This window comes from Nomascus leucogenys, chromosome 4, assembly GCF_006542625.1.
Source record: "Nomascus leucogenys isolate Asia chromosome 4, Asia_NLE_v1, whole genome shotgun sequence".
NCBI classification, from domain to species: domain Eukaryota; kingdom Metazoa; phylum Chordata; class Mammalia; order Primates; family Hylobatidae; genus Nomascus; species Nomascus leucogenys.
Window position 1 is genome coordinate 103,159,496 of NC_044384.1, and position 26,514 is coordinate 103,186,009.

At 51.2% G+C, this 26,514-nt stretch overlaps 2 protein-coding genes across 5 annotated transcripts in view; both read left to right on the forward strand.

Annotated features, from left to right (window-relative positions):
• Window positions 1-3,995, forward strand: part of PFKFB4 (6-phosphofructo-2-kinase/fructose-2,6-biphosphatase 4) — a 38,192-nt gene extending 34,197 nt beyond the window's left edge. For all 3 annotated transcript variants that reach the window (XM_030811858.1, XM_003257013.4, XM_004087901.3), the window contains one exon: window positions 1,871-3,995. In XM_030811858.1, coding sequence (XP_030667718.1) covers window positions 1,871-1,930 — 60 coding nt within the window. In that variant the 3' untranslated portion in view covers window positions 1,931-3,995. The remainder of the gene's footprint in view (window positions 1-1,870) is intronic.
• A 9,854-nt stretch (window positions 3,996-13,849) lies between these two features.
• Window positions 13,850-26,514, forward strand: part of SHISA5 (shisa family member 5) — a 33,355-nt gene continuing 20,690 nt past the window's right edge. The window contains exons 1-2 of one of the 2 annotated variants that reach the window (XM_012497087.2): window positions 13,850-14,015; window positions 16,829-16,985. In XM_012497087.2, the coding sequence (XP_012352541.2) occupies window positions 13,946-14,015; window positions 16,829-16,985 (227 nt within the window). In that variant the 5' untranslated portion in view covers window positions 13,850-13,945. The remainder of the gene's footprint in view (window positions 14,016-16,828; window positions 16,986-26,514) is intronic. The other variant, XM_030811860.1, reaches the window with a different exon arrangement.

The window sequence follows — 26,514 nt, forward strand, 5'->3', positions numbered from 1 at the left end:
CCTTGGAGGTCTAAGTCAAGGGGGCCCTTGGGCTCAGTGAGAATGAGGCTGGAGGCTAAGAATGAGGCTTCTGGCCTTCAGAGGGCAGGTGGGCACTCTTCCCACTCCCCATCCCTGCAGCCGAGGCCTCATGAGCCCCTTTTCTAACCCCAGCACCTTTAAAAATTAAAATGGGATCATGCACTTTTGGGGAAAGGGCCATGCAGATGCTGAAGGGGCCTCAGCATGGGGTGGAGACCTTGGTCCATAAGAGCAGTCACCACCTGTGCTCCCCAAGTGCCTTGTGGAAGGTAGAAGCTCCTCAGAGTGTAGCTGAGAACCACTCTTGGTCCCACGTGGGGTCCCTCCACAACGTTGGCTCCCTCTCCCACTGGGGCCAAGGATAGGACCTACACTTCTGGGAGCCCTGGTCCCAGTTCCTGGAGGCCACTGCATGGAGAAGGCTCTTGGGCCTCAGTCATGCCTGTTGCCATCCATGATGGGGCCTGCTTGGGCTCTGGGTCCCTGCTGAGGGTGCAGGCCTTGGGTTGGACCAGGACATCTGGCCTTGGACCTCACAGCACAGGTGTGTAGATGTGTCCTGTCCCTTCCCAACACCACTGCCCCCAAGCAGGACCAGTTACCCTGCAGGCCTCTCTTCCCATTGCTCTGATAGTCCGTGCATGTCTTGGCCAAGTTCAGCTCAGGCCCAATTTGGTACCCGCAAGTCACAGGGGAAGGCACCTCCCAATGGGCATCCTTTGGGCCAAGGAAGGCCCAGATGGCACTGGGCCCCCAGCGCTGACAGAGTGATGGTAAGAGAGGCCCCTGGGCCTGGCAGCGTGATAGTAAGAGAGGCCCCTGGGCCTGGCAGCCCTTGGGAGCTGACCCTGCCGGTCCATCACCATAGTGTGGCTGGCGGTCACTCTGCCCACTATGGATGGGTGCTTCTGAGAGGCAAACCACTACTAACTCCAGGTTCCCGGATGGCTCCCTTCTGGCCCATCCATTGGGGCAGGCTGTGGTGGAAAAGGGGCGCCTCAGGAAGCCTGCCCAGCAATAAGAAATATACCTGCCCCTATAATTCCAGAGGCCGGTCCTATGAGCCCAGGCTGTGGGCCATGGGGGCCATGTCTCTCTCCCTGCAGATCTGGGCATGTCATGTTGCATGGGGCAGCAGCTCAGGTCATCAGTGACCTGCTCCTGCAGGTGATGGTTCCGGGGCCCACAGCAGGGAGGAGGGGCCACTAGGCTCTGGGGTACATAAGACAGCCTCAGAGAGCTAAGGGAAGTTTCAGATTCCCTATTCCTCAGGCCTGAGACATGCTGAGCCCGACAGGCCAAGGATGGGACTGAGCTCTGCGGTTTGGTGGGAGCCATCTATAGCTGAGGGCTTCAGGAGGCCCTGTACCCCAGTTCTGAGGTGACCAGGCTGCAGACCAGGAAATGCCCATAGGCTTCTGGGGCACCTCTGACACCTGCGTGCCAACACTTTAAACCAGGAAGGAGGCACCCCCAGGAGTTGAACCCCTTCCCTGCCCCACAGATGAGAATAAAATCCCCGAGCCAGGAGTTCCTCCTCAATTGACCCAGCCCTGAGATAGGAGGTGGGAGTGGCCTTGCTTTGGGTATTGCCTGACCTGGCTGCAGTGGAGCAGGAAACGAGGTGGCATCCTCCACCGCACCTTTGTTTTATTGTCCATCTACCCGCTATGTGGCACGAAGCTCTTGGCCATGTATTCTTAGGGAAGCTTGTGGTCTAGAGTCTTGTGGCTGTGGCTGCTACAGTGAGAATGTGAAGCCTGATGAACCACAGTGGTGAGGAAGGCAGACAGCAGGCATCTCATCTATTCCTGCCATGGAGTGAATGCTGTGTGTTTTTATTGTACAGAACGTGGACATCTCAAGACCTCCAGAGGAAGCCCTTGTCACGGTGCCTGCTCACCAGTGACCATGTTCATCCACTGTGACCACTAGGCAGGCACTGGTCTCTGCAGAGGGGGTCATTCCAGGCCCTCCAGTGTGTGTGATAGTCACCATGCCATGCAGGGATATTCTTGAAGCCACACATGGCTGGCGGAACCCAGAACCCCCACCCCAGCCCACCTGGCTTTTTGTTGACAGTCGGCGACAAGGTTGTGCATGGCTCCTGACCTGCTGCTAAGAGTCACTTGACCAGACTGCATCTGCATGGGCTGCGCGGAGGTTGCCCAGCCCCAGGTTCTTCCGGCGCAGCTCTTAGGTGTTCACTCTCGCCAGCTCAGTTGGCTTTGTGAAGTGTGAAACCCTACAATGTGAAAGGAAAGTGCTTGCTGTGATGTTCCTACTGTGGCCCAGCTGCCCAGCATGGACCTGGTGACTCTCTGCAGGGCCTCTACCATCCTCTCTGTGGCCACTTCCTGAGCCAGAGGCCAGGTCTTCATGGGGCCCTAAGCTTCTGCTGCCTCTGGTGAGAGGGAGCGCCCTTCCCATCCTTACCCACCAGGAACTAGAGCCCCAACCACAGCAGATGCTTCCCGGGCAGCAACTGGCCAGGCCCTTGTATCCATGTCACCCTTATTTGTGGGCATTCATGAAAGCAATGCGCTTACTTCAGCACATTGGGATGCACAGAAACGTGCGGGCAGGGGGCAGTTGTGGTCGCCCCTCCCCAGTTGTGCATGTACCCGGCTACTTAGGTATGCTTAGGGGAGCTGGTGGCCAGGGGCGCCCCTTCAGGCCTGCTCTCACAGTGAAACCACCTCAAGACAGGGCAGGAAGTTACCTTCCTGGTGCACACACCGAAGTGCTCGAGGGAGAGGCTGCTGCCCCCTCTCCCCTTCCCTGGCTGTGGACACTGGCAGCCGATGGGGAGGTGGCCTCTTGCCTGTTGCTGCCTGTGTCCACACAGGAATGTAGACTGGTGGCAGAGACATGCATTTGCCATAAGTAATTCAGAAACACTTGTATGGTCCTGTAAAACCTTTCTGGTGTTTGTTGACTTCTGCCTGTGGGCCTGACGAAGGGAGAAGGCAGAACCATAGGCAGTCCCTGGGCAAGGGAGGATTTTCCCAGCCACAGCACACAGCCTTCCATTCATGTGCATGTGAGTCTGGTGAAAATGGCCTTGTGAAGTCCAGTGTCTGTCATGTTCCTGAGTTCTTTTGGTCCCAGAGAGGCAGCCTGGGCAGTCTGTTTACAGCTGGCAAACAGACTGGCTGGCAAGTTGTGGGGCTGGGTCAGAAAGTGTTTGGACTTGTAATCGGGTGCCCTGCTGTCCACAGGTGGACTCTGGGGAAGCCAAACCCCTGGATCCCAAGTCCTTTGTGTCCAGAGCCTTTCCTGGCCTGTTCCTGGAGGGTAGCACATCTTTCCAGCCTCCCAGGGCTTTGCAGCCTGCAGATGCCACCCATCCCTGAGAGAAGTTAGCCTCCCTGGCCCTGGCCGGTGGTCTCTCATCCTTGTGTGCTGCTCCACTAAGAGATGTCCAAGGCGGAGCAGGGGCAAGATCCTTCCAGACTCATCTGTCAGAGCCCCAAGCCCTTTAGACCCAGAGCCCAAGGACCATGCCACTGCCTTTGGGACACTGGGACTGCAGCCTTTGCTTCTGTGTATTTTGGAGTTGCGGTGACTTTTGTCACCTGGACGCACTCATTTGTTAGCCATAGTGGGTTCCCTTGGTCAGCAACAGTGCATGTACCTCTGGATGTCACCTGAGGTGAGACCACCGAGGCCTTTTCTCTCTGTGTACAGAGGGGAGTTAGGACTTGCTGGACTGGATGCATTACAAGGACTGGGGACAGGGCAGAGAGACATCCAGGGATCAGGGCATGAGTGGGGGCAGCCTCCCGGCCTCTGCCCTGGCATGGCCTCCGCGTGGGCTGAGGTGTGGCTGATTGGCTGCCACATTTCGGCCATGCTGGTTGGCGTGCCCATGTTGCAGATATTTTCCCGAGTTCCCAGAATGGATGGTATTGAATCTCAGCCACATGCAACACTGTGTCCAGCATTCTTTGCAATAAATACTTTTTTAAAAATAATCTCAGGTTGTATTTGGTAGCCAGTTCTCCATTTGTGAAGCGTTTTTTTTTCTAGCCTGCTCTGTCGACACCTGGTGCTGTGGTCTTCCTCGCAGGTCTGTGTCGGGATCCTTCGTTCAGCTTCCACCCCCATGTTCACTCTCACTGAAGAGGAATCGTGCTGCCCTGGAGTGAGCCCTGGCCTGGCATACATGGGCAGGTGGCCTGGGTCTTCCCTGGGCTGACCTGGGGTACGGGGCCCTTGGCCCTGAACATGAGGCAGATGTGGAGGGGGCGGTGCAGCTGGAGTGGAACACTGTTAAGGGGAGGATTCTGAGGTCCCTGGGAATGTGGGCTTCAAATGGGGCATTCTTGGGGAGGAGGCCCCGGGAGCTGGGTCAAGGATGTAGTGGCTGCATGAGGCTGTGGGTGACAGCATGCTGACCAGTGTTTTGGTATTTTCTTTTTATTTTTTATTTTTGGAGATGGAGTTTTGCTCTTGTTGGCCAGGCTGGAGTGCAATGGCACGATCTCAGCTCACCGCAACCTCCGCCCCGGGTTCAAGCAATTCTCCTGCCTCAGCCTCCCCGAGCAGCTGGGATTACAGGCATGCACCATCATACCCGGCTAATTTGTATATTTTTAGTGGAGACGGGGTTTTTCCATGTTGGCCAGGCTTGTCTCAAACTCCCAACCTCAGGTGATGCACCCGCCTTGGCCTCCCAAAGTGCTGGTATTACAGGCGTGAACCACTGCACCCGGCCTATTCTGGTATTGTCTTTGTCACCTGCATCTGGGGTCGGGAAGGTGGAGACAAGGGGCTGGGTGTTCTCTTTTCCATGCCTCAGAACATCATGGGCTGTCCATACTTCCTGCCCTGGAGCTGGCTTTCCGGGAAGTGGGTTGTAGGGGGGGCTCCTCTGTGGACAAGATGGGGTGAGGCATCGCCGGGTGCCCGCCTGTGCTCCTCCCAGTGTGTCAGGGCAGAGGATGGCTGTGGCTGGGCTGCTTCTGGGTGGTTTGGGGTGGCCAGCAGCTATGTTTCTGCCTTCTCCAACTATGCCAAGGGGTCTGAGGGAGAGGCAGCTTTGCAGGATTCAGGTGGTGACTAACCTCCGCCTGGTGAGAGCTTGGGGGACAGCTTTGGGGTCCTCACCTGTCTCTTGGCACTGAGTTCCTAGGGTGGACACCTGACTCCCTTTGAGGCTTCTCAGCACTTTTGGAAGAAGGTTTTGAAGATTTTAGTAGAAAACAATAAGAGGAATGAAATATAACAATATCAGAGTTTTTCTTCAGGTCCAGTGTTGTGCTATAACCTAGAAAGGGCAATTATATTATTATGTTGAGTAGCATTTTGGGTTACTGGGAAATAATAGCCATCATATAGGGTCACAGGATATTTGTTTTTTATTTTATTTTATTTTATTTTTTTGAGATGGAGTTTCACTCTTGTTGCCCAGGCTGGAGTGCAATGGTGCGATCTCCGTTCACTGCAACCTGCCCCTCCTGAGTTCAAGCAATTCTCCTGCCTCAGCCTCCCAAGTAGCTGGGATTACAGGCATGCGCCACCACGCCCGGCTAATTTTGTATTTTTAGTAGAGATGGGGTTTCTCCATGTTGGTCAGGCCTGTCTCGAACTCCCGACCTCAGGTGATCTGCCCGCCTCAGCCTCCCAAAGTGCTGTGATTACAGGCGTGAGCCACCGCACCTGGCTATTTTCATTTTTTCTTACACCAATAAGAATGAGCTTGAAAAGATCAGATAATATTTGGATAGAATCAAATATTGTTGCAAAGACATAGGTAGGTTTCAGCAATATTGGATTTATATCTAAAAATATAGTTTTTACTTGCAGAGAAGAGTGTTGCCATATTTGGTTTAGACTGATCATTACTGGGTACATTATTGTTTAAACAAAACTATTTTATTTTATTTTTGTAAAAACCGGGTCTTGGCCGGGCGCGGTGGCTCACGCTTGTAATCCCAGCACTTTGGGAGGCCGAGGTGGGCGGATCACGAGGTCAGGAGATCGAGACCACGATGAAACCCCGTCTCTACTAAAAATACAAAAAATTAGCCGGGCGTGGTGGCGGGCGCCTGTAGTCCCAGCTACTCGGAGAGGCTGAGGCAGGAGAATGGCGTGAACCCGGGAGGCGGAGCTTGCAGTGAGCCGAGATTGCGCCACTGCACTCCAGCCTGGGCGACAGAGCGAGACTCCGTCTCAAAAAAAAAAAAAAAACAACAACGGGGTCTTGCACCGAACACAGTAGTTCACACCTGTAATCCCAGTGCTTTAAGAGGCCGAGGTGGGAGAGTTGTGTGAGCCCAGGAGTTTGAGACCAGCCTGGGGAACATAATGAGACCCTAGCTCTACAAAAAAAAATTTCAAATGATTAACTGTGGTGGCACGTGTCTACAGTCCTAGCTACTTGGGAGGCTGAGACGAGAGAATTGCTTGAGCCCAGAAGTTGGAGGTTGCAGTGAGCCGGGGTCAGGCCACTGCAACCTGGGCGACAAAATAAGACCCTCTCTCAAAGGCAAAAACAAAAACAGGATCTTGCTCTGTAGCCCTGGCTGGTTATGAACTCATGACTTCAAGTGATCCTCCTGCCTCAGCCTCCTGAGTAGCTGGGATTACAAGCACGTACCACTGTATTGGCAAAACTATTTTATTAAAAGTGAAAAATGAGGTGGGGTACAGTGGCTCATGGCTGTAATCATTTGAGATTAGCCCGGGCAGCATAATGAGACCTTGCCTACAAAAAAATCAAAAACTTAGCTGGGCATGGTGGTGCGTGCCTGTAATCCCAGCTACTCGGGAGTCTGAAGGGGGAAGACTGCTTGAGCCCAGTAAGTTGAGGCTGCAGTGAGCTATGATTGTGCCACTGCACTCCAGTGTGAGTGACAGAGCGAGATTCTGTCTCAAAAAACAGAAAAGTGAACAATGGCTTTGTGGTAGACCACAAGTAGTATCTGCCACACCTGGCTTGTGGCCACAGGTCTCTTTTGGGAGATTGTGAGGAAAATGCCAGGATGAATCTATGCTGTTTTTACAGGGCCCTCCTTAAGGGTGCATGCCCCGCCTCCTTCAGGGGACCCTGGGTTTGCAAACTGATTTTTATCTAGAAAATTGGTGAGGGTTTCCTCTCTGTTGCAGTGGAGTCTCTGTCAGTTGGACCTCACACTCTCTTGTTATCTAAGTGGGACTCTACTGGCCTCTCCATCTATTTTGGTGCTAGGGGTCTGGTGATCAGGTCCCTATTGCTAAAGATTCCTGCAGGTTGCTAAAGATCCCTCCAGGTCTGACCATTCAGATAACCTGTAAATCCTGCATTCCCAGTCTCTGCTCCTCTCTCTCCTCTGGCAGCTCAATACTGCTGCTTGACCCTTGTCACCCCAGACTCCTTGTATCTGCATTGAAATCAAGGAGCTGGCTTGGTGCGGTGGTTCACGCCTGTAATCCCAGCACTTTGGGAGGCTGAGGTGGGTGGATCATTTGAGGTCAGGAGTTTGAGACCAGCCTAGCCAACACGGTGAAACCTTGTCTCTACTGAAAATACAAAAAAATTAGCTGGGCCTGGTAGTGCATGCCTATAATCCTAGCTGCTGGTGGAGGCTGAGGCAGGAGAATTGCTTGAACCTGGGAGGTGGAGGTTGTGGTGAGCCAAGATCACGCCACTGCACTCCAGACTCTGTCTCAAAAAAGAAAAGCAATCAAGGAGCCATTTCAACTCTAGTGTCTCCCACTAGAATCCCTAACCTATGGAGAAGAGTGGCTATGGTGCTTATTATGCACCCCCCACCAATTTATATGTTGAAGTTCTAACCCCTAGTACTTCAGAATGTGACCTTATGTGGAAATAAGTTCGTTGCAGATGTAATAAGTTAAGACAAAGTTAGACTGCAGTAGGAGGGCCCTAATCTAATATAACCTAGTGTCTTCAGAGAGAACACTGGCCTACGAACACCCTGATCTCAGACTTCTAACCCCTGGAACTGTGAGACAATACATTTTCTGTTGTTTTAGACACTCAATTTTTGGGACTTTGTCACGGTAGCCATAGCAAACTAAAAACTAAAACTTTTCAAAGATGCACCCCTCAGCAATGAATTTCCCAAGGCTTTTTTTTTTTTTTGAGACGGAGTCTCGCTCTGTCGCCCAGGCTGGAGTGCAGTGGCGCAATCTCGGCTCACTGTAAGCTCCGCCTCCCGGGTTCATGCCATTCTTCTGCCTCAGCCTCTCCGAGTAGCTGGGACTACAGGCGCCCGCCACCACGCCCGGCTAATTTTTTGTATTTTTAGTAGAGACGGGGTTTCATCGTGGTCTCGATCTCCTGACCTCGTGATCCGCCCACCTCGGCCTCCCAAAGTGCTGGGATTACAAGCGTGAGCCACCGCGCCTGGCCTAGAATTTCCCAAGGCTTTGGGGAAAGGAATATCTTCTGAATCTTCAATCCCTTCAATCCAGGGCATTGGTTAGGGAAAAGATGAGTTGTCCATGACAAATTCAGTCCAACATTTATTCATTTATATATTTATGTATGTATTTATTATTATTATTACTATTTTTTTTTTGAGACAGAGTTTCACTCTTGTTGCCCAGGCTGGAGTGCAATGGCACGATCTTGCCTCACTGCAACCTCCGCCTCCCGGGTTCAGGTGATTCTCCTGCCTCAGCCTCCCGAGTAGCTGGGATTATAGGCGTGCACCTCCACGCCTGGCTAATTTTTTGCATTTTTAGTAGAGATAGGATTTCTCCATGTTGATCAGGCTTGTCTTGAACTCCCAACCTCAGGTGACCCGCCCGCCTCTGCCTCCCAAAGTGCTGGGATTACAGGCGTGAGCCACTGGGCCTGGCAATTTATTTGGTCTTTCAGGCCGATATCGTGAAGCTATCTAGTGGCCCTCTGATAGGAGTCATCTCATTTGCATCAGAAGGACGGTAAATCCTAAGGGGTTAAGGAGTTCTGTGTGAGGAATGGAGAACAAAGACTAAATACTTAGTTTTTTATCATGCAACACCACCAGCAGTTACTTTGCCAGCTCAGTCTCCTCTGCCTGCCACAAGTTGCCAGAGCCCTTTCCTTCCTCAGGGCTGGACTTCCACTGCTTTTAGCTCCAACCAGGCAGATGACCAGTCGGACACCCCCATTTCCCTGGGCATCTGCTACCATTCCTGGTGAGGACTAATTTTTTTAAAAAATTATTTATTTTTTATTTCTCTCTTTCTCTCTGTCTCCCCCTTTTTTTTTTTTTTTTTTGACAGAATCTTGCTCTGTTACCCAAGCTGGAGTGCAGTGGCACGATCTTGGCTCACTGCAACCTCCACCTCCCAGGTTCAGGCGATTCTCGTGCCTCAGCCTCCCCAGTAGCTGGGATTACAGGCATGCACCACCACACCCAGCTAATTTTTGTATTTTTAGTAGAGACGGGGTTTCGCCATGTTGGCTAGACTGGTCTGGAACTCCTGACCTCTCAGCCTCCCAAAGTGGCGTGAGTCACAACGCCCAGCCTAGTTTTCTCTCTTTTTTTTTTTTTTTTTTTTTTGAGACACATTCTCGCACTGTTACCCAGGCTGGAGTGCAGTGGTGTGATCTCGGCTCACTACAACCTCTGCCTCCTGGGTTCAAGTGATTCTCCCACCTCAGCCTCCTGAGTAGCTGGGATTATAGGTGCATGCCACCACGCCTGGCTAATTTTTCGACATGTTGGCCAGGCTAGTCTTGAACTTCTGACCTCAGGTTATCCACCTGCCTCGGCCTCCCAAAGTGCTGGGATTACAGGCTTGAGCCACCTTGTCCAGATGTTTTCTTTTCTTTTTTTTTTTTTCTTTTTGAGACAGAGTCTTGCTCTGTTGCCCAGTCTGGAGTGCAGTGGTGCAATCTTAGCTCGCTGTAACCTCTGCCTCCTGGGCTCAAGCAATCCTCCCTTGTAGCTGGCAATACAGGCGCGCATCACCACGCCCAGCTAATTTTTGTATTTTTTGTAGAGACAGGGTTTTGTCATGTTGCCCAGGCTGGTCTCGAACTCCTGCGCTCAGGAGGTATCTGCCTACCTCTGCCTCCCAAAGTGCTGGTATTACAGGCATGAGTCACCACAGTGCCTGGCCCTGGTGAGAACTTCTCTATCAGTTGGAGGAACCTGACTCTGCCCAACTTAATCAGAAACCCAATTTATGAAAAGCAACTGTGGAACCCTCAGAGCCAACAAGGCAGCTAGAAAGAAAGGTTCCAAGTCGAAGCAGTATCGTCTCCAGCCCAAACCACAGTGATACTTTGGCCTGGTGAGCATGCCACTGCTCCTGCCACGAGGGGGAAGCAGGGGCCTTTGTGACTCACACAGCCCTCCCCACAGGTGCAGACTCATGTTGCTGCCGGGACTGCTGCAGCCCTCCATCAAAGCTGGTCGCCAGTACCCCTGACTGACTCCAGGGAGGCTACATCTGATTGGTTGGGGCTGGGCAAAAGCCCTTGCCCTGGGGCAAAGGAATCTGAAAAAGATAATATCTAGCATGTTTCTCCTCTGATGTGGAGGAAAGGGGACCAGGTGCTGAATGAAGAATGGCAAGGGTCCTTGAGCAAGCGTTCTACTGTAGAACTCACTGATCTGGTCCTGCAGTCATTCCTGGGGCTGGGCTCATGGCCTCATTCTCACCTGGTCACTCTCACCCTGGGCTTTACAAGCATCAGTGGGTGTTGCTTTGCCCCACCAGCCTGATGCAGAGTTCTCACCTACAAACTGTAACCAAGGTCCCAGCAGAAAACAGTCATTCTTACAAACTGGGTATTTGAGGAGAGTTTAATAAAAGTGCTGTTGCACTTTGGGAGGCTGAGGCGGGCAGATTGCTTGAGCCCAGGAGTTCGAGACCAGCCTGGGAAACATGGCAAAACCCCACTTCTACAAAAAATACAAAAATTAGCTGGGCGTGGTGATGTGCATCTGTGGTCCCAGTTACTCCAAAGGCTGAGGTGGGAGGATCACCCCAGTTTCCTGGGGAAACTGAGGCTGCAGTGAGCCGTGACTGCACCCCAGCCTGGGTGACAGTGAGACCTTGTCTCAAAAAAAAAAAAAAATTACTGTTTACAGAGCCGTAGGAAGGTTTGGGGAGCCACCTAGCCTTGGTACAGCATCTGGGCCAAGTCCTAGCCTTGGTAGAGCATCTGGGCCAAGTTTGGTTTCTGCCTTGGAGGGGTCACTTTCCCCAGGCAACTTGTATTTCCAGGCTTTGCAAGCCTGAGCTGCAGAGACAAAACTCCTCAGACACCGAGTTAAAGAAGGAAGGGGTTTATTTGGCCAAGGGCATCCGCAAGAGCAGAGTCCCCCAAGTGAGTAATTCCTGTCCCTTTTAAGGGGGTGTGCGTGAGAGGGTCGTGATCGATTGAGCAAGCAGGGGGTACGTGACTGGGGGCTGCGTGCACCGGTAATTAGATCAGAACAAAACAGGATACGGATTTTCACAGTGCTGTTCTATACAATGTCTGTAATCTATAGATAACATAACTGATTAGGTCAGGGGTCGATCTTTAACTACCAGGCCCAGGGTGTGCCGCCGGGCTGTCTGCTTGTGGATTTCATTTCTGCCTTTTAGTTTTTACTTTTTCTTTCTTTGGAGGCAGAAATTGGGCATAAGACAATACGAGGAGTTGTCTCCTCCCTTAGACCCACAGAAAATGCCTGCACACATGGGCACATGCCTGTGAGATGCATGGTTGCGATTTCCAAGCCACTGGGGTGATCCTAGCCTCCACTCACTCCTGCCCATGCATAGCCCTGGGTGGGGCCTGAAACACCCACCAAGCTCAACCATGAGCTGTGGGCAGATAAGAGGGCGTGGGAGAGCCAAAGACCAAAAAAGTAGGGAGGAAGAGGCCAGGTGAGAGGCCCCTAAAAGATCTGGGGGTGGGGGCAGCAGAGTAGAGAAGCCAAAGGCAGGCATGGGAGGTGGGAAAGGACAATTCTTTTTTTTTTCCTTTTTTTTTTTTTTTTGAGATGGAGTCTTGCTCTGTCACCCAGGTTGGAGTGCAGTGGCGCGATCTCGGCTCACCACAACCTTTGCCTCCCGAGTTCAAGCAATTCTCCTGCCTCAGCCTCCCGAGTGGCTGGTATTACAGGCATGCACCACCACGCCTGGCTAATTTTGTATTTTTAGTAGAGATGAGGCTTCTCCATGTTGGTCAGGCTGGTCTCGAACTCCCAACCTCAGGTGATCTGCCCACCTCTGCCTCCCAAAGTGCTGGGATTACAGGTGTGAGCCACCGCACCTGGCCTTGTTTTTCTTTTTTTGAGACAGGGTCTTGTGCTGTTGCCCAGATTGGAGTGCAGTGGCACAATCATAACTCATTGCAACCTTCATCTCCTGGGCTCAAATGATCCTCCCACCTCAGCCTCCCAAGTAGCTGAGACCACAGGTGCATGCCACCATACCCAGCTAATTTTAAAATTTTCTGTAGATATGGGGTCTCCTTATGTTGCCCAGGCTTAGGACAACTCTTAGGAGCTTGGCTGGGGGGCAGGGACTGGAAAACCAAGGAATAAGAAACCAAGCTTGTGGATGGTGCAGAGTGGAATGAGCAACCTTTAGGGAGGCAGAGGGCTGGGCACCCAGGGTGTGGAACACAGGATGGCTCTAGAGCTGGACATGAGGAGCATGCACTGGCCATTCTGCAGAAGGGGGACCTAGGCTGCACCCAGCTTTGGAGAGTGGAGCTCAGGAGGCAGAGGTGGGATAACCAGGCTGGGCTGTCAGGGAGGATGTGACTCCAGTCCCTCACTAAGACCCTCCCAGAGGGCATCCTGCCTGGGGACTGTCATATCCCTGCCCCCCACATGTGTGCTGTGCACGGTGAGTCTTAAGCCCTTCTTGGCCAGGAGGTGACGGGGGCTTATTGGAGACCCAGGCCTTCCTCTCCCTGTTCTAACACCCTAGCCTGGGAAACTACTGGGAACATCCCAGATTGTCCTCTTGGGTTTCTCTTTGTCCACAGCGATGCCCCCACCTTTAGGTGAGAAATATATGGTGGCACACAGGGTGCACGACCCGGCCTGGGTGCCCCATTAGTGTGACATTTCATGTTTTCTGTCTTGAGTGAAATGTTCTGATTGTGCTAAGTGCAGAGTGGGGGTGGGTCAGGAACTCTGGGCATAAAATGAAGAATGACTCAACATCTCTGATTCTGCCTGGACCCCTGCCGCGCAGTGAGGGGGGCAGAGCCCTGTGTGGGAAGTTGGCCTGGCTATGCCCTGGGAGCTGCCAGTTTCTAGCTCAGTCCTGGCCCACTGCGCCAGCGCTGAGCCTGCCAGGGCTGGGGCTGGGGATCACCTTGGGATGAGGGTGTCAGTCCCAGGGGGCAGGAGATCGAGTGTCCTCTGAGCTGGCGACTGGGCTTGTAGAAGGGAACCGGCATTTGTGGAGTGTCTACTGAGTGCCAAGGTCTGCGCTGGGCACTGTCCTCGCACCACCTCACCTAGTCCTCACGTAGCCCTAGCGCAAGTGAGGAACGGCTGGGACCGAGGCTGGGAGGGATGGCTGTGGCTGTCCTACAGCCCACACAGTAGGCGCTTAGTGACAGAGTGCATATTCCCGGGGACGCCCTCCGGGCCTGAGAGCTGGGGGCCGCCGCCGCCCCCCAAGCATTCGGGGAGCAGAAGGAAACTCCGTGCGTCGTCCGGCGCCTGTCCGAGTCTGGGAACAGGTACCAAGTTTTCGCGCAGACCCCGGGCGCGAAGCTGGCCCGGAGGCTGGCAAGGCGTCCGCTTCCTTCCCTCCTCCTCCCTCCTCCCTCCTTCCTCCTCCCTCCTCCCTCCTCCCTCCTCCTCCCTCCTCCTCCTCCCCCCCCGGACGGGGGTTCCGGGAACCGGCCGGGCCGGGGCGGGGCAAGGGAGAAGGGCGGCCGCGCGGGTCACTGAGGCTGTGGCGGCATTGCGCCCGGCGCTCGCGTCCGTCCGTCCGTCCGTCCGCCCGCCCAGCCATGACTGCGCCGGTCCCCGCGCCGCGGATCCTGTTGCTGTTGCTGCTGCTGCTACCGCCGCCTCCGGGTGGTGAGCCGGGGTGGGGGCGGCCCATCCTGCCCTGGGACCGGGCAGACACTTCTCCGCGCTGCCGCTCCAACGAGCCGGGCAGCACCAGCCCCACCATGCCCCCCACCGACCCCTGATTGCCCCGAGGCCGTCAGCGAACCCCGACGACTGCGGACCCCTCCTCCACCCCAGCACCCTCCTTGCCTGAACAACCCTGCCTAGACCCCAGGCAGCTGCCACCTTTGTCTGTCCTGGAACGGTGGGGAGGGGTCTGCCCTCCCGCCCATGTCCCAGGGGATGGGGTCCCCAGAGGCTAGGGTAGGGTTCCCCGCCTGGCTTTAGTCTGGCGGGTGGCTGCAGGGCGACCTGGCCCCTCCATCAGAGGCCTTCCCTCTTTGCCTCTGTTTAATGTCTGGAAGCTCCCACCGCTGCCTCCATTGGCCCTTGTGTTCCTGGAGAGCCCGGCGCTGAGGCTGGCCTCTGGGGTGGAGACACCACTGTGTGTGTTGGTTGCAGATAGATGATTGACAGAGTCTGGAAGGCTGGCTGGGGGTGGGCCCTTTAAAGAGTTAGCAATTGGAACAACCCCCTGCCCACCCATGGGAAGCCAAAGACCCTTATGGGGTGGCTGGCTTCGTGGAGGGGAAGGCTGTATTTCCTGGGGGCTGGGATGAATCCAGAGGACCTGGGCTAGAGAAATGAGAAAGGGGAGACCTGTGCCCAGAATCCGCCCACCCCTGGAGTGAGTCTGTAGGAGGGTCACTGATTCAGTGAGGTCTGGGGGTCAGAGCATTTGTGCCGTGGACTCAGCCTAAACAGCCTCACCAGTGTGTCTTCAGCCCTAGCTTAGAGGCTCAGGTTGGGCTGTGAAGACCTTGCTGCATATGGGTTCACCTGAGCCACCAGACACGGGCCATGCTGATGATACCAGCTTTCAGGTGGGCAGCTGGGCTTGTCAATGGTCCAATCCTCCTCTCCATGGCTTTGCCCAGAGCAGGGTTCTGCCTGGAGCTGCCAAGAAGTGTAGTTCCCCCCAACTCCCCACTAAAGTTCCCTCTTCCCAAGGAAGTCACTCGGTGTCTCTGTCTCTGGGCTTCACTCTACTGACAGCCTTAGGGTGTGTGGTGTCCTGATCAGGCCCGGGCACCAGATGCTGCACATGGCCAGGTGCCTGGCCTGGCTGGGTCTCCAGAGGCCATGTGCTATGCCAGACTGTTTCCAGGCCGATGTAGTTATGCCTCAGGGCTATCATCAGACCTGTCCCCTGCCTACTGCGGACTTGTGGGCCTTGCTGGACTAGGTATTCTCTTTGGAGTCTGCCCTGGCAGAATCTGGTACTGTTCTTTCCTGCTAGTGGGCACAGGTCTCTGCTAATGTAGCCTGAGGATACATGGGGACATTTGACTGTAACATCTTCCTGGAGGTTTGTAAACCTTGTGGTCATCCAAAACCCTGGGTCATTTTCCACATTTGTTGTTAGCCAGATCCCCTCAGCATGACTTCATATATTGAGACTTGTAAGGATGTCAATAGATCCCATGTCAATAGATCCCAACTCTGTGCTGAGAGTCTTGTGATGGCTCCAGGGCTACAGATGGTGCCAGTGCCTTGGAGCCCTGTTGCCCAGGCTGGTCTCAAACTCCTGGAAGGCACAGACATTTCCTGGACACCTGCTGCAGGCCCAGCGCGGGGCTAAGTGCTTTATGAACACTGGTATGGTGGGTGTGACAATTTCTGACCAGGAGCTAGCCTGCCATCATGGTCATGGGGTGGTCTGTGAGAGCCAGGCCCCTGCAGTTGTGGTGCCCAGCAGGGGCTGAGGTTGCTGTGGCTGAGTGAGGGGGAGAGTGAATGAGGATTAAGAACTAGACAGTCTGGCCAGGGTGCGGTGACTCATGCCTGTAATTTCAGCACTTTGGAGGCCAAGGTGGGTGGATCACCTGAGGTCAGGAGTTCAAGACCAGCCTGGCCAACATGGCGAAACTCTATCTCTACTAAAAAATACAAAAAATTAGCTGAGTGTGGTGGCGGGCGCCTGTAATCCCAGCTACTCGGGAAGCTGAGGCAGGAGAATTGTTTGAATCTGGGAGGCAGAGGTTGCAGTGAACTGAGATCACGCCACTGCACTCCAGCCTGGGCAACAGAGTGAGACTCTGTCAAGAAAGAAAGAAAAAGAAAGAGAGAGAGAGAGGCAGAGAGAGAGAGAGAGAGAGAGAGAGAGAGAGAGAGAGAGAGAAAGAAAGAAAGAAAGAGAAAGAAAGAAAGAAAGAAAGAAAGAGAAAGAAAGAAAGAGACAGTCCAGTGTCTGTTGAGCTGTGTGACTTCTCTCCTGGGCAGCTTCTGGAGGAGGCCACCTGGAGTAGGGCCTTGAAGGATGAGTAGAGTTGAAAGGCAGGAGATAGGAATCAGGCAAGAATGTGAGCAGAGTGTGGACAGGTTGGAGAACTGGAGTGATCTTCAGGACTCTGCAGTTTAGACCCTGCTTGGAAACTCGGGCCTTGATCCTGAAGCAGTGGGAATTAGGGGAGGTCTGAGAGCAGGGTGTGGCCCCATCAGACTCACACTGAGAAAGTTCACCCTCCTATCAGGAGGCCAGTACACTGGCGAGGGAGAGAGGGAGCCCAGTTAGGGCAGCTCTGTTGTGGCCCATGGGATAGGGCAAGGCTGAGGGGGAGCAGTGGCCAGGGGTCGGAAGGTGGCCTGTGGCTAGGGTGGCTCAGAGATGGTGCAGCATGTGTGTGTGTGTGGTCTGGTGGCTGTGCTAGGGAGGGCGCTGTGTCTGCTGGGGCCTGGCCCTGTGGGCACAGGTGAACAGATGTGTTTCTCTTCTCCAGCGCGTGGTGAGGTGTGTATGGCTTCCCGTGGACTCAGCCTCTTCCCCGAGTCCTGTCCAGATTTCTGCTGTGGTACCTGTTATGACCAATACTGCTGCTCTGACGTGCTGAAGAAATTTGTGTGGACCGAGGAAAGGTGTGCTGTGCCTGAGGCCAGGTGGGTGCACCAGTGGGTCACAGGGTGGGTGGCTTGAGCCTGTGCCCCACAGGAGAGTATGTGGAAGAGAAATAGCTCTGCCCCTCTGGCCTCTCAGCCCTCTCAAGATGGTGGCCAGAGCATTGGAGTGGAGGGTTTAGGGATCCCCTGTTCTGGGCTGGACCCCCTAGACCTGCTCAGTTAGTCCCCTGTCCATCTCCTCCCTACCCTGAGGGCTCCAGCTCGCTGAGCCTTGGGCTGAGCAGGTTTCTTAGGGGTCCTTGGCCTCAGTTGGTCCTGTGACTCACCCCGGGTGTGTACCTGTGCCAAGATGTCCTCAGGGTGGGTACTTGGGCTTGACTATACCCCACAGTATGCGCATGCCCCCGAGGGGTATCCTTTGTTCAGAGACCCGCTTGTGGAGCCTGTAGGGCGCAGTGCGTAAGCATGTGCCCCAGTGTGAGCTCTATCTGTGTCCTCCCAGTGCAGCCTATGAATTTATCTGCATGTTGGGTGTAGGCTGTTTCATGGCTGGGACCAAGGTTCCAGGCTCCTGTGTGTGGCTGTTTGCCGTATTCTGTATTTCCTTTGTGTTTGGCCTCAGGTGTAGAGGGTTGAGATGGTCATACTCCTCTGCTCATGGCAGGTGATCATCCTGGGTCTGGGCAAGACCAACCCCCGCTATCTTACATATTTACTTTTGTGAGATGGAGTCTCACCATGTTGCCTAGGCTGGTCTCATACTCCTGGGCTCAAGCCATCCTCCTCCCTCAGCCTCCTGAGTAGCTGGAACTATAGGTGTGCACCACCGTGCCTGGCCTATATACTTACTTTAACATCTCAGGACCATTTCATTCCTTTCCCACCCCACAGGCAACCGTCTGCTATGTATAAGGTACATCCTTTTCATTATTTGAGTTCTTGCAAAGTCTTTGCAGTGTAAGACCTAGCCACGTTGCTGTGGCACATCTGGCCCTTGCCCACTACTGCTATGTCCCTCCAAATGGTGTGAATCCGCAATGGTTGTCATGATAGATGGCTTCAGTGGGCATCTGGTATACCTCCTTTTATGGAGCTGTGTAAGAATTCTCTTGGAAACACATCTGGTTGTGGAGTTGCCATGTCATAGATGCACACAGTTATCCACTAAGGACTTCCAGGTGCTCTTGGGGGTGGTGCACAGGGCTGCACACCTGTCAGTCCTGCCTGAGGGTTCCTGACAGGTCATCTTTTACCCTTTCACTTCACCTTTTGGCTTTTTTTTTTTTGAGACGGAGTCTCAATTTTGTTGCCCAGGTTGGAGTGCAGTAATGCACTTGGCTCACCGCAACCTCCGCCTCCCGGGTTCAAGTGATTCTCCTGCCTCAGCCTCCCGAGTAGCTGGGATTACAGGCATGCGCCACCAGGCCCGGCTAATTTTGTATTTTTAGTAGAGACAGGGTTTCTCCTTGTTGGCCAGGCTGGTCTCAAACTCCCGAGCTCAGGTGATCTGCCTGCCTTGACCTCCCAAAGTGCTGGGATTACAGGCGTGAGCCATCGCACCCAGCCTGGCATTTTTATATTTTACAAATGTCTTTAAAAACACCTATTGTAGCTGGGCGCGGTGGCTCACGCCTGTAATCCCAGCACTTTGGGAGGCCAAGGCAGGCGGATCACCTGAGGTCAGGAGTTCAAGACCAGCCTGGCCAACATGGTGAAACCCCATCTCTACTAAAAACACAAAAAACTAGCCGGACATGGTGGCGGGTTTCTGTAACCCCAGCTACTCACGAGGCTGAGGCAGGAGAATCGCTGGAACCCGGGAGGCAGAGGTTGCAGTGAGCCGAGATTGCACCATTGCACTCCTGGCTGGGTGACAGAGCAAGAGACTCTGTCTCAAAAAACAAACAAAAAACAAACAAAAAACTTGTGGTATTTCTTTTTTATTTTTATCTTTTTTGAGACAGAGTCTTGCTCTGGGACCCAGACTGGAGTGCAATGGCGCGTTCTCAGCTCACTGCAACCTCCACCTCCCGGGTTCAAGCAATTCTCTTGCCTCAGCCTCCTGAGTAGCTGGGATTACAGGCTTGTGCCACCACGCCGGGCTATTTTTGTATTTTTTAGTAGAGACAGGGTTTCACCATGTTGGCCAGGCTGGTCTCGAACTCCTGACCTCATGTGATCTTCCTGCCTCGGCCTCCCAAAGTGCTGGGATTACAGGCGTGAGCCACTGCGCCCGTATGCATTATCCTTTTTTTACTTCCTGTATTGTTTTGATTTGTTTTTACGCCATATTTTTCTTCGACTGTTACTTCTTCTTTTCCATTCCGTCTTTTTTTTTTTCTTTTTTCTTTCTGGAGACAGAGTCTCTCTGTCTGCCAGGCTGGAGTGCAGTGGCACATGATCTCGGCTCATGGCAACCTCCACCTACCAGGTTCAAGCAATTCTCCTGCCTCAGCTTCCCACGTAGCTGGGACCACAAGTGCATGCTGCCACACCTGGCTAATTTTTTGTATTTTAGTAGAGACAGGGTTTCACTGTGTTGCCCAGGTTGGTCTCAAACTACTGAGCTTAGGCAATCCGCCTGCCTCGGCCTCCCAAAGTGCTAGGATTACAGGCATGAGCCACCGCCCCCAGGCTTCTTTCCTATTCTGAATGCCTTATTTCTTTTTCTTGCCTTACTGTGTTGGCTAGGCCCTCAGTTACAATGTTGAGTAGAAGTGGAGAAAGCAGACATCTGTGTCTTGTTTCCGAGTTTAGGGAGAAGGCATTCAGTCTTTCACTAGTAGGAAGTATGTCAGCTGTGGCTTTTTCATAGGTGTCCTTTATTAGGTTGAGGAAGTTCTCTGCATTTCTAGTACACCTAGAGTTTTAATTATGGATGGATGTTGAATTATGTCAAATGCTTTTTGTGCATTTGTAGAGATGACTGTGAGATTTTAAAATTTTTATTCTGTTAATATGGTAAATTATATTATTCTCTAAAACAGTATTTTATGTGAGTATAGAGCTTAGGTTGATGGTTATTTTTTCTTAGCATATGGAATCTTCCATTCTACTGTCTCCCAGCTTCCATGGTTTCTGTTGAGACATCAACTCAACAGCCAGTGTCTCTCATTGAAAGAAATCTCTCAGGCCAGGCGCGGTGGCTCACGCTTGTAATCCCAGTACTTTGGGAGGCCGAGGCGGGCGGATCACGAGGTCAGGAGATCGATACCACGGTGAAACCCCGTCTCTACTAAAAATACAAAAAAATTAGCCGGGCGTCGTGGCGGGCGTCTGTAGTCCCAGCTACTCGGAGAGGCTGAGGCAGGAGAATGGCGTGAACCCGGGAGGCGGAGCTTGCAGTGAGCCAAGATCGCGCTACTGCACCTCAGCCTGGGTGACAGAGCGAGACTCCGTCTCAAAAAAAAAAAAAAAGAAATCTCTCTCTCTCTTTTTTTTTTTTTTTGAGACAGGGTCTCACTCTGTTGTACAGGCTGGAGTGCAGTGGTGCAGTCACTGGCTCGTGACAATCTCAGCCTCCTGGGCTGAAGCATATCCTCCTACCTCAACTTTCCAAGTAGCTGGGATTACAGGTGACTGCCACCATGCCTGGCTAATTTTTGTTTACTTTTTGTAGAGATAGGGTCTCCGTATGTTGCCCAGGCTGGTCTTAAACTCCTGGGCTCAAGGGATCCTCTCACCTTGGCCTCCCAAAATGCTGAGATGACAGGTGCACCTAGCTGAAATCCCTCTTTTTTTTTAACCCTCTGATTGCTTTTTAAGATTGTTTTTTTCTTGTCTTTGGTGTTATTCGGTTCACTGTGCTGTATGTAGGTATGGATTTCTTTTTTTTATGCTTCTAAGGATTTGTTAAGCTTCTTACACTTATGTTTTTTTTTTTTGTTATGTTTTGTTTTGTTTTTTGTTTTCCTTTTTGTGAAGAACAGGGTCTTGCTGTATTGCCCAGACAGGTCTTGAACTCCTGGGCTCAAGCTATCTTCCTGCCTCTGCCTCCCTAAGAGCTGGGATTACAGGCGTGAGCCACTGCACTTGGCCGGGATTTGTTAAGTTTCTTGAACCGTGGTTTTGTGTCTCATCAGTTCAGGAAAATTGTCTGCCATTACTTTTTTTTTTTTTTTTTTGAGTCCAGGTTTAGCTCTGTTGCCCAGGCTGGAGTGCAGTAGCACAATCATGGCTCAAACAAACCTCCTGCCTCAACCTGCCACGTAGCTAGGACTACAGGTGTGTGCCACCATGCCCTGCTATTTTTTTATGTTTTATTTTTTGTACAGATGGGGTCTTGTTATGTTTCCTAGGCTGGTCTTGAACTCCTGGCCTCAAGTGAGCCTCCAGCCTTGGCCTCCCACAGTGCTAGGATTACATCTGCCATTCCTTTTTGTTTTTTTTTTTTTGGGGACAGAGTCTTACTCTGTCGCCCAGGCTGGAGTGCAGTGGTGCGATCTCGGCTCACTGCAACCTCTGCCTCCCGGGTTCAAGCAATTCCCCTGCCTCAGCCTCCCATATAGCTGGGATTATAGGCACATGCCACCACACCTGGTTAATTTTTGTATTTTTAATAGAGACAGGGTTTCACCATTTTGGCCAGGTTGGTCTTGAACTCCTGACCTTGTGATCTGCTCACCTCGGCCTCCCAAAGTCCTGGGATTACAAGTATGAGCCACCGCACCCAGCCCCATTACTTTTTAAATATTGCTTCTTTCCCCTTTTCCTTTCTGTCTGGGACTCTGATTAGACACACGCTATACCTCACGCTTTCATGTGCATTTCTCCTAGCCTTTCTCTTATGTTCATCTCCATGCTGCCTTCTGGGTAATATCTTCTAACTTCTCAGGTCATGTAATTCTTTCTTCAGCTGTGTCTAATCTACCGTTTCTCTTTTTTGTTTGTTTTGTTTTTTTTGAGATGGAGTTTCGCTCTTGTCGCCCAGGCTGAAGTGCAATGGCGCGATCTCAGCTCACTGCAACCTCCGCTTCCCAGGTTCAAGTGATTCTCCTGCCTCAGCCTCCCGAGTAGCTGGGATTACAGGCGCCTGCCACCATGCCTGGCCAATTTTTATATTTTTAGTAGAGACGGGGTTTCTCCATGTTGGCCAGGCTGGTCTCAAACTCCTGACCTCGGGTGATCTGCCCACCTCGGCCTCCCAAAGTGCTGGGATTACAGGTGTGAGTCACTGTGCTGGCCTCATCTGCTGTTAAACCCATCCACTGAGGTTGTTTTGTATGCTGTTATATTGTGAAATATAAGTCACAGAAAAGTGAATAAAATAAACATACAATTCAGTGATTTATCATGAAGCAACTGCTTTGCTACTAGTAGTTGTAGTGAACTACAGACACATGCCACCACTCACAACTATAAGCATTAATTTTAAGTATGTTCCTAGTAGAAGATGTGAGAATCAAGTTTCGTTTTTTAATATGGATATCCAGTTGACCCAACATCATTTATTGAGAAATCCTTTTCTTTTATTGCTCTGCAGTTACAACTTTGTTATAAATCAAGTGTTCACATGCTCATGGATATGTCTGTAGGCTCTATTCTGTTGCATTGGTCTATTTTTCTATCTTTGAGTTAACAGTAGGCTCATAATTACTGTAGCTTTGTAATAAAGCTTGATATTCTTCAATATTGTCTTGGCTATTTTTGTCTCTGGTATTTCCATATAAATTTTAGAATCAGCTTGTCAATAAAACTACCTTGGACTGCATTGACTCTACAGAACATTTCTGTGGAATTTTTTTTTTTTTTGAGACAGAGTCTCACTCTGTCACCCAGGCTGGAGTGCAATGGCGCAATCCTGGCTCACTGCAACCTCCGCCTCCTGGGTTCAAGTGATTCCCCTGCCTCAGCCTCCAGAGTAGCTGGGATTACAGGCGCCTGCCACCACGCCTGGCTAACTTTTTGTATGATTTTTAGTAGAGATGGGGTTTCACCATGTTAGCCAGGATGGTCTCGATCTCCTGACTTTGTGAACCACCTGCCTCGGCCTCCCAAAGTGCTGGGATTATAGGCATGAGCCACTGCACCCGGCCTAATTTTTGTATTCTTTTTTTTTTTTTTTGACGGAGTCCCACTCTGTTGCTGGAGTGCAGTGGCACGATCTCGGCTCACTGCAACCTCCGCCTCCCGGGTTCAAGTGATTCTCCTGCCTCAGCCTCGAGTAGCTGGGATTACAGGCGAACGCCTCCATGCCCAGCTAATGTTTGCATTTTTTTTTTTTTTTTTAGTAGAGACGGGGTTTCACCATGTTGGCCAGGCTGGTCTCGAACGCCTGACCTTGTGATCCGCCTGCCTCGGCCTCCCAAAGTGCTGGGATTACAGGCTGGGCTAATATTTGTATTTTCAGTTGAGATGGGGTATTACCATGTTGGTTAGTCTGGTCTCGAACTCCTGACCTCAAGTGATTTGCCCTCCTTGGCCTCCCAAAGTGCTGGAATTACAGGTGTGAGCCACTGCACCCGGCCACAATTTTTATTTTCTAATTGTTTATTGATACATAAATGTGGAAAACTTTTTGGGTGTGGTCGCTCACACCTGTAATCCCAACACTTTAGGAGGCTAAGGTGGGCAGATCACAAGGTCTGGAGTTCAAGATCAGGCTGGCCAACACGGTGAAACCCTGTCTCTACTAAAAAATACAAAAATTAGCCAGGTGTGGTGGCATGCACCTGTACTCTTAGCCACTTGGGAGGGTGAGGCATGAAAATGGCTTGAACCCAGGAGGCGGAGGTCGCAGTGAGCTGATATTGTGTCACTGCACTCTAGCCTGGGCAACAGAGAGAGACTCTATCCCTGTCCCTGAAAAAAGTGGAAAAACAAACTCAGAGTGCTTCTTCTATTCTCTCACACCAAAATAATCAGCACAAGATTTCTGTGACCAAATGTGTGGGAGTTTCTCCCCACCCACTGAACAAGCAATCAATTTTTTTTTTTTTCGAGCTACTTCACTCCAGCCTAGGTGACAGAGCGAGTCTCCCTCTCTATTAAAAAAAAAAAAAAAAAAGCATTGTAAAAGGAACATATTTCTTCTGGGTGTATATCTAGGAGTGGAATTACTAAGTTATTATGTGAATGTGTTCAGTTTCAGCAGATAACTTCCAAACAGCTTTCCAACATGTTATAAATGTGCCATTTATACTCCCACCAGCCATATATGAGGGTTCCAGTTTGCTCTACATCCTCTTCAAAACTTGGATTATAAATCTTTTTCAAAACATTGAGATATAGGCTAGGTGGAGTGGCTCACACCTGTAATCCCAGCACTTTGGGAGGCTGAGGTAGGAGGATCACTTGAGCCCAGGAGTTGGAGGCTAGCCTGGGCAACATAGCAAGACTCAGTCTCTAAAAAGAAAAAAAAAATCGATATATAATTACATACAGTAAAATGCACAGATCTTTCATGTTTCAATTTGATGAATTTTAACAGATGTGTACATTTCATGTATACAACATGCTAGACCAGATATAAATCATTGTCATGGAAAAAAGTAGGAGGGTCCCCCAAAAATTAAAAGTAGAGCTACCATGTGCATATGATCCAGCCATCCCGTCACTGTGTATATATCCAAAGGATATGAAATCCATACCTCAAAGAGATGCCTGCTCTCCCTTGTTCATTGCAGCATTATCACAATAGCCAAAGTATGCAATCAATCGACCTGTCCATCAGGATAAATGGATAAAGAAAATGTGGCATATGTACACAGTGAAATACTATTCCGCCTTAAAAAGAAGGAAATTGGCTGGGTGCAGTGGCTTACGCCTGTAATCCCAGCACTTTGGGAGGCCAAGGGGGGTGGATCACGAGGTCAGGAGATCGAGACCATCCTGGCCAACATGGTGAAACCACGTTTCTACTAAAAATACAAAAATTAGCTGGTAGTGGTGCGCACCTGTAATCCCAGCTGCTCTGGAGGCTGAGGCAGGAGAATCCCTTGAACTCGGGAGGCAGAGGTTGCAGGGAACTGAGATCATGCCACTGCACTCTAGCCTGGCAACAGAGTGAATCTCCATGTCAAAAAAAAAAAAAAAAAAAGAAATCCGGAAATCCTGTCATTTATGATGACGTGGATGTACCTGGAGAACATTATGTTAAGTGAAATAAGCCAGGCGCAGAAAAACAAATACAGCCCCATCTCACTTATATGTGGAGTGTCAAAATCAAACTCACAGAAACAGAATAAAACGGTGGTAAACGGAGACCAAGAGGTGGCAGCATTAGGGAGATGTTGGTCAAAGGACACAAAATTTCACTTAGGAGGAGTAAGTTCAAGAGATCTATTGTACATCATAATGGTGACTATAGTTTATAATAATATGTTGTATACTTGAAAATTGCTAAGTTAAGTAGATTTTGAGTGTTCTTACCACAAAAAAAGATAAGTATGTGAAGTAATGCATATGCTAATTACCTCAATTTAGCCATTCAATATATACGTATTTCTTTTTTTTTTTTTTTTTGAGACGGAGTCTCGCTCTTTCACCCAGGCTGGGGTGCAGTGGCGCGATCTCTGCTCACTGCAGGCTCCGCCCCCTGGGGTTCACGCCATTCTCCTGCCTCAGCCTCCCGCGTAGCTGGGACTACAGGCGCCCGCCACCTCGCCCGGCTAATTTTTTGTATTTTTAATAGAGACAGGGTTTCACCGTGTTAGCCAGGATGGTCTCGATCTCCTGACCTCGTGATCCGCCCGCCTCGGCCTCCCAAAGTGCTGGGATTACAGGCGTGAGCCACCGCGCCCGGCCTAATATATGCATATTTCAAAACATCATTTTTGTGCACTATAAATATATACAATTTTTGTCAGTTAAAATAAAAAAGAAATCGGATGGTTCAGTGGCTGATGCCTGTAATCCCAGCACTTTGGGAGGCTGAGGCGGGTGGATCACCTGAGGTCAGGGGTTCAAGGCCAGTCTGGCCAACATGTTGAAACCCCATCTCTACTAAAAAATACAAAAATTAGCCGGGTATGGTGGCACACACCTGTAATCCCAGCTACTCAGGAGGCTGAGGCAGGGAGAATCGCTTGAACCCGGTAAGCAGAGGTTGCAGTGAGCTGAGATCGTGCCACTGCACTTTAGCCTGGGTGACAGAGCCGACTTTGTCTCAAAAAAAAAAAAAAAAAAGAAGAAATAGATCATGGCCATTTCCAAGGAATTTATTTATTTAATTTATTCATTTATTCATTTATTTTCCGAGATAGGGTCTCACTCTGTCACCCAGGCTGTAGTGCAGTGGCACAGTCTCAGCTCACTGCAGCCTCTACCTCCTGGGCTCAAGCCATCCTCTGACCTCAGCCTCCCGAACAGCTGGGACTACAGGCATGCGCCATGGTGCATGGCTAATTTTTGTTTATTTTTGTAGAGAAGGGGTCTTACTATGTTGCCCAGGCTGGTCCTGATCTCCTGGGCTCAAGTGATCAGCCCACCTTGGCCTCCCAAAGTGCTAGGATTACAGGTGTGAGCCACTGCACCCAGCCGAAAGTTTTAATTTTAGCAATTTTGGTGGTTGTGTTGTAATACCCCATTGTGCCGTTTTCAAGATTTCAGTACATTTTATGGCCCAGCA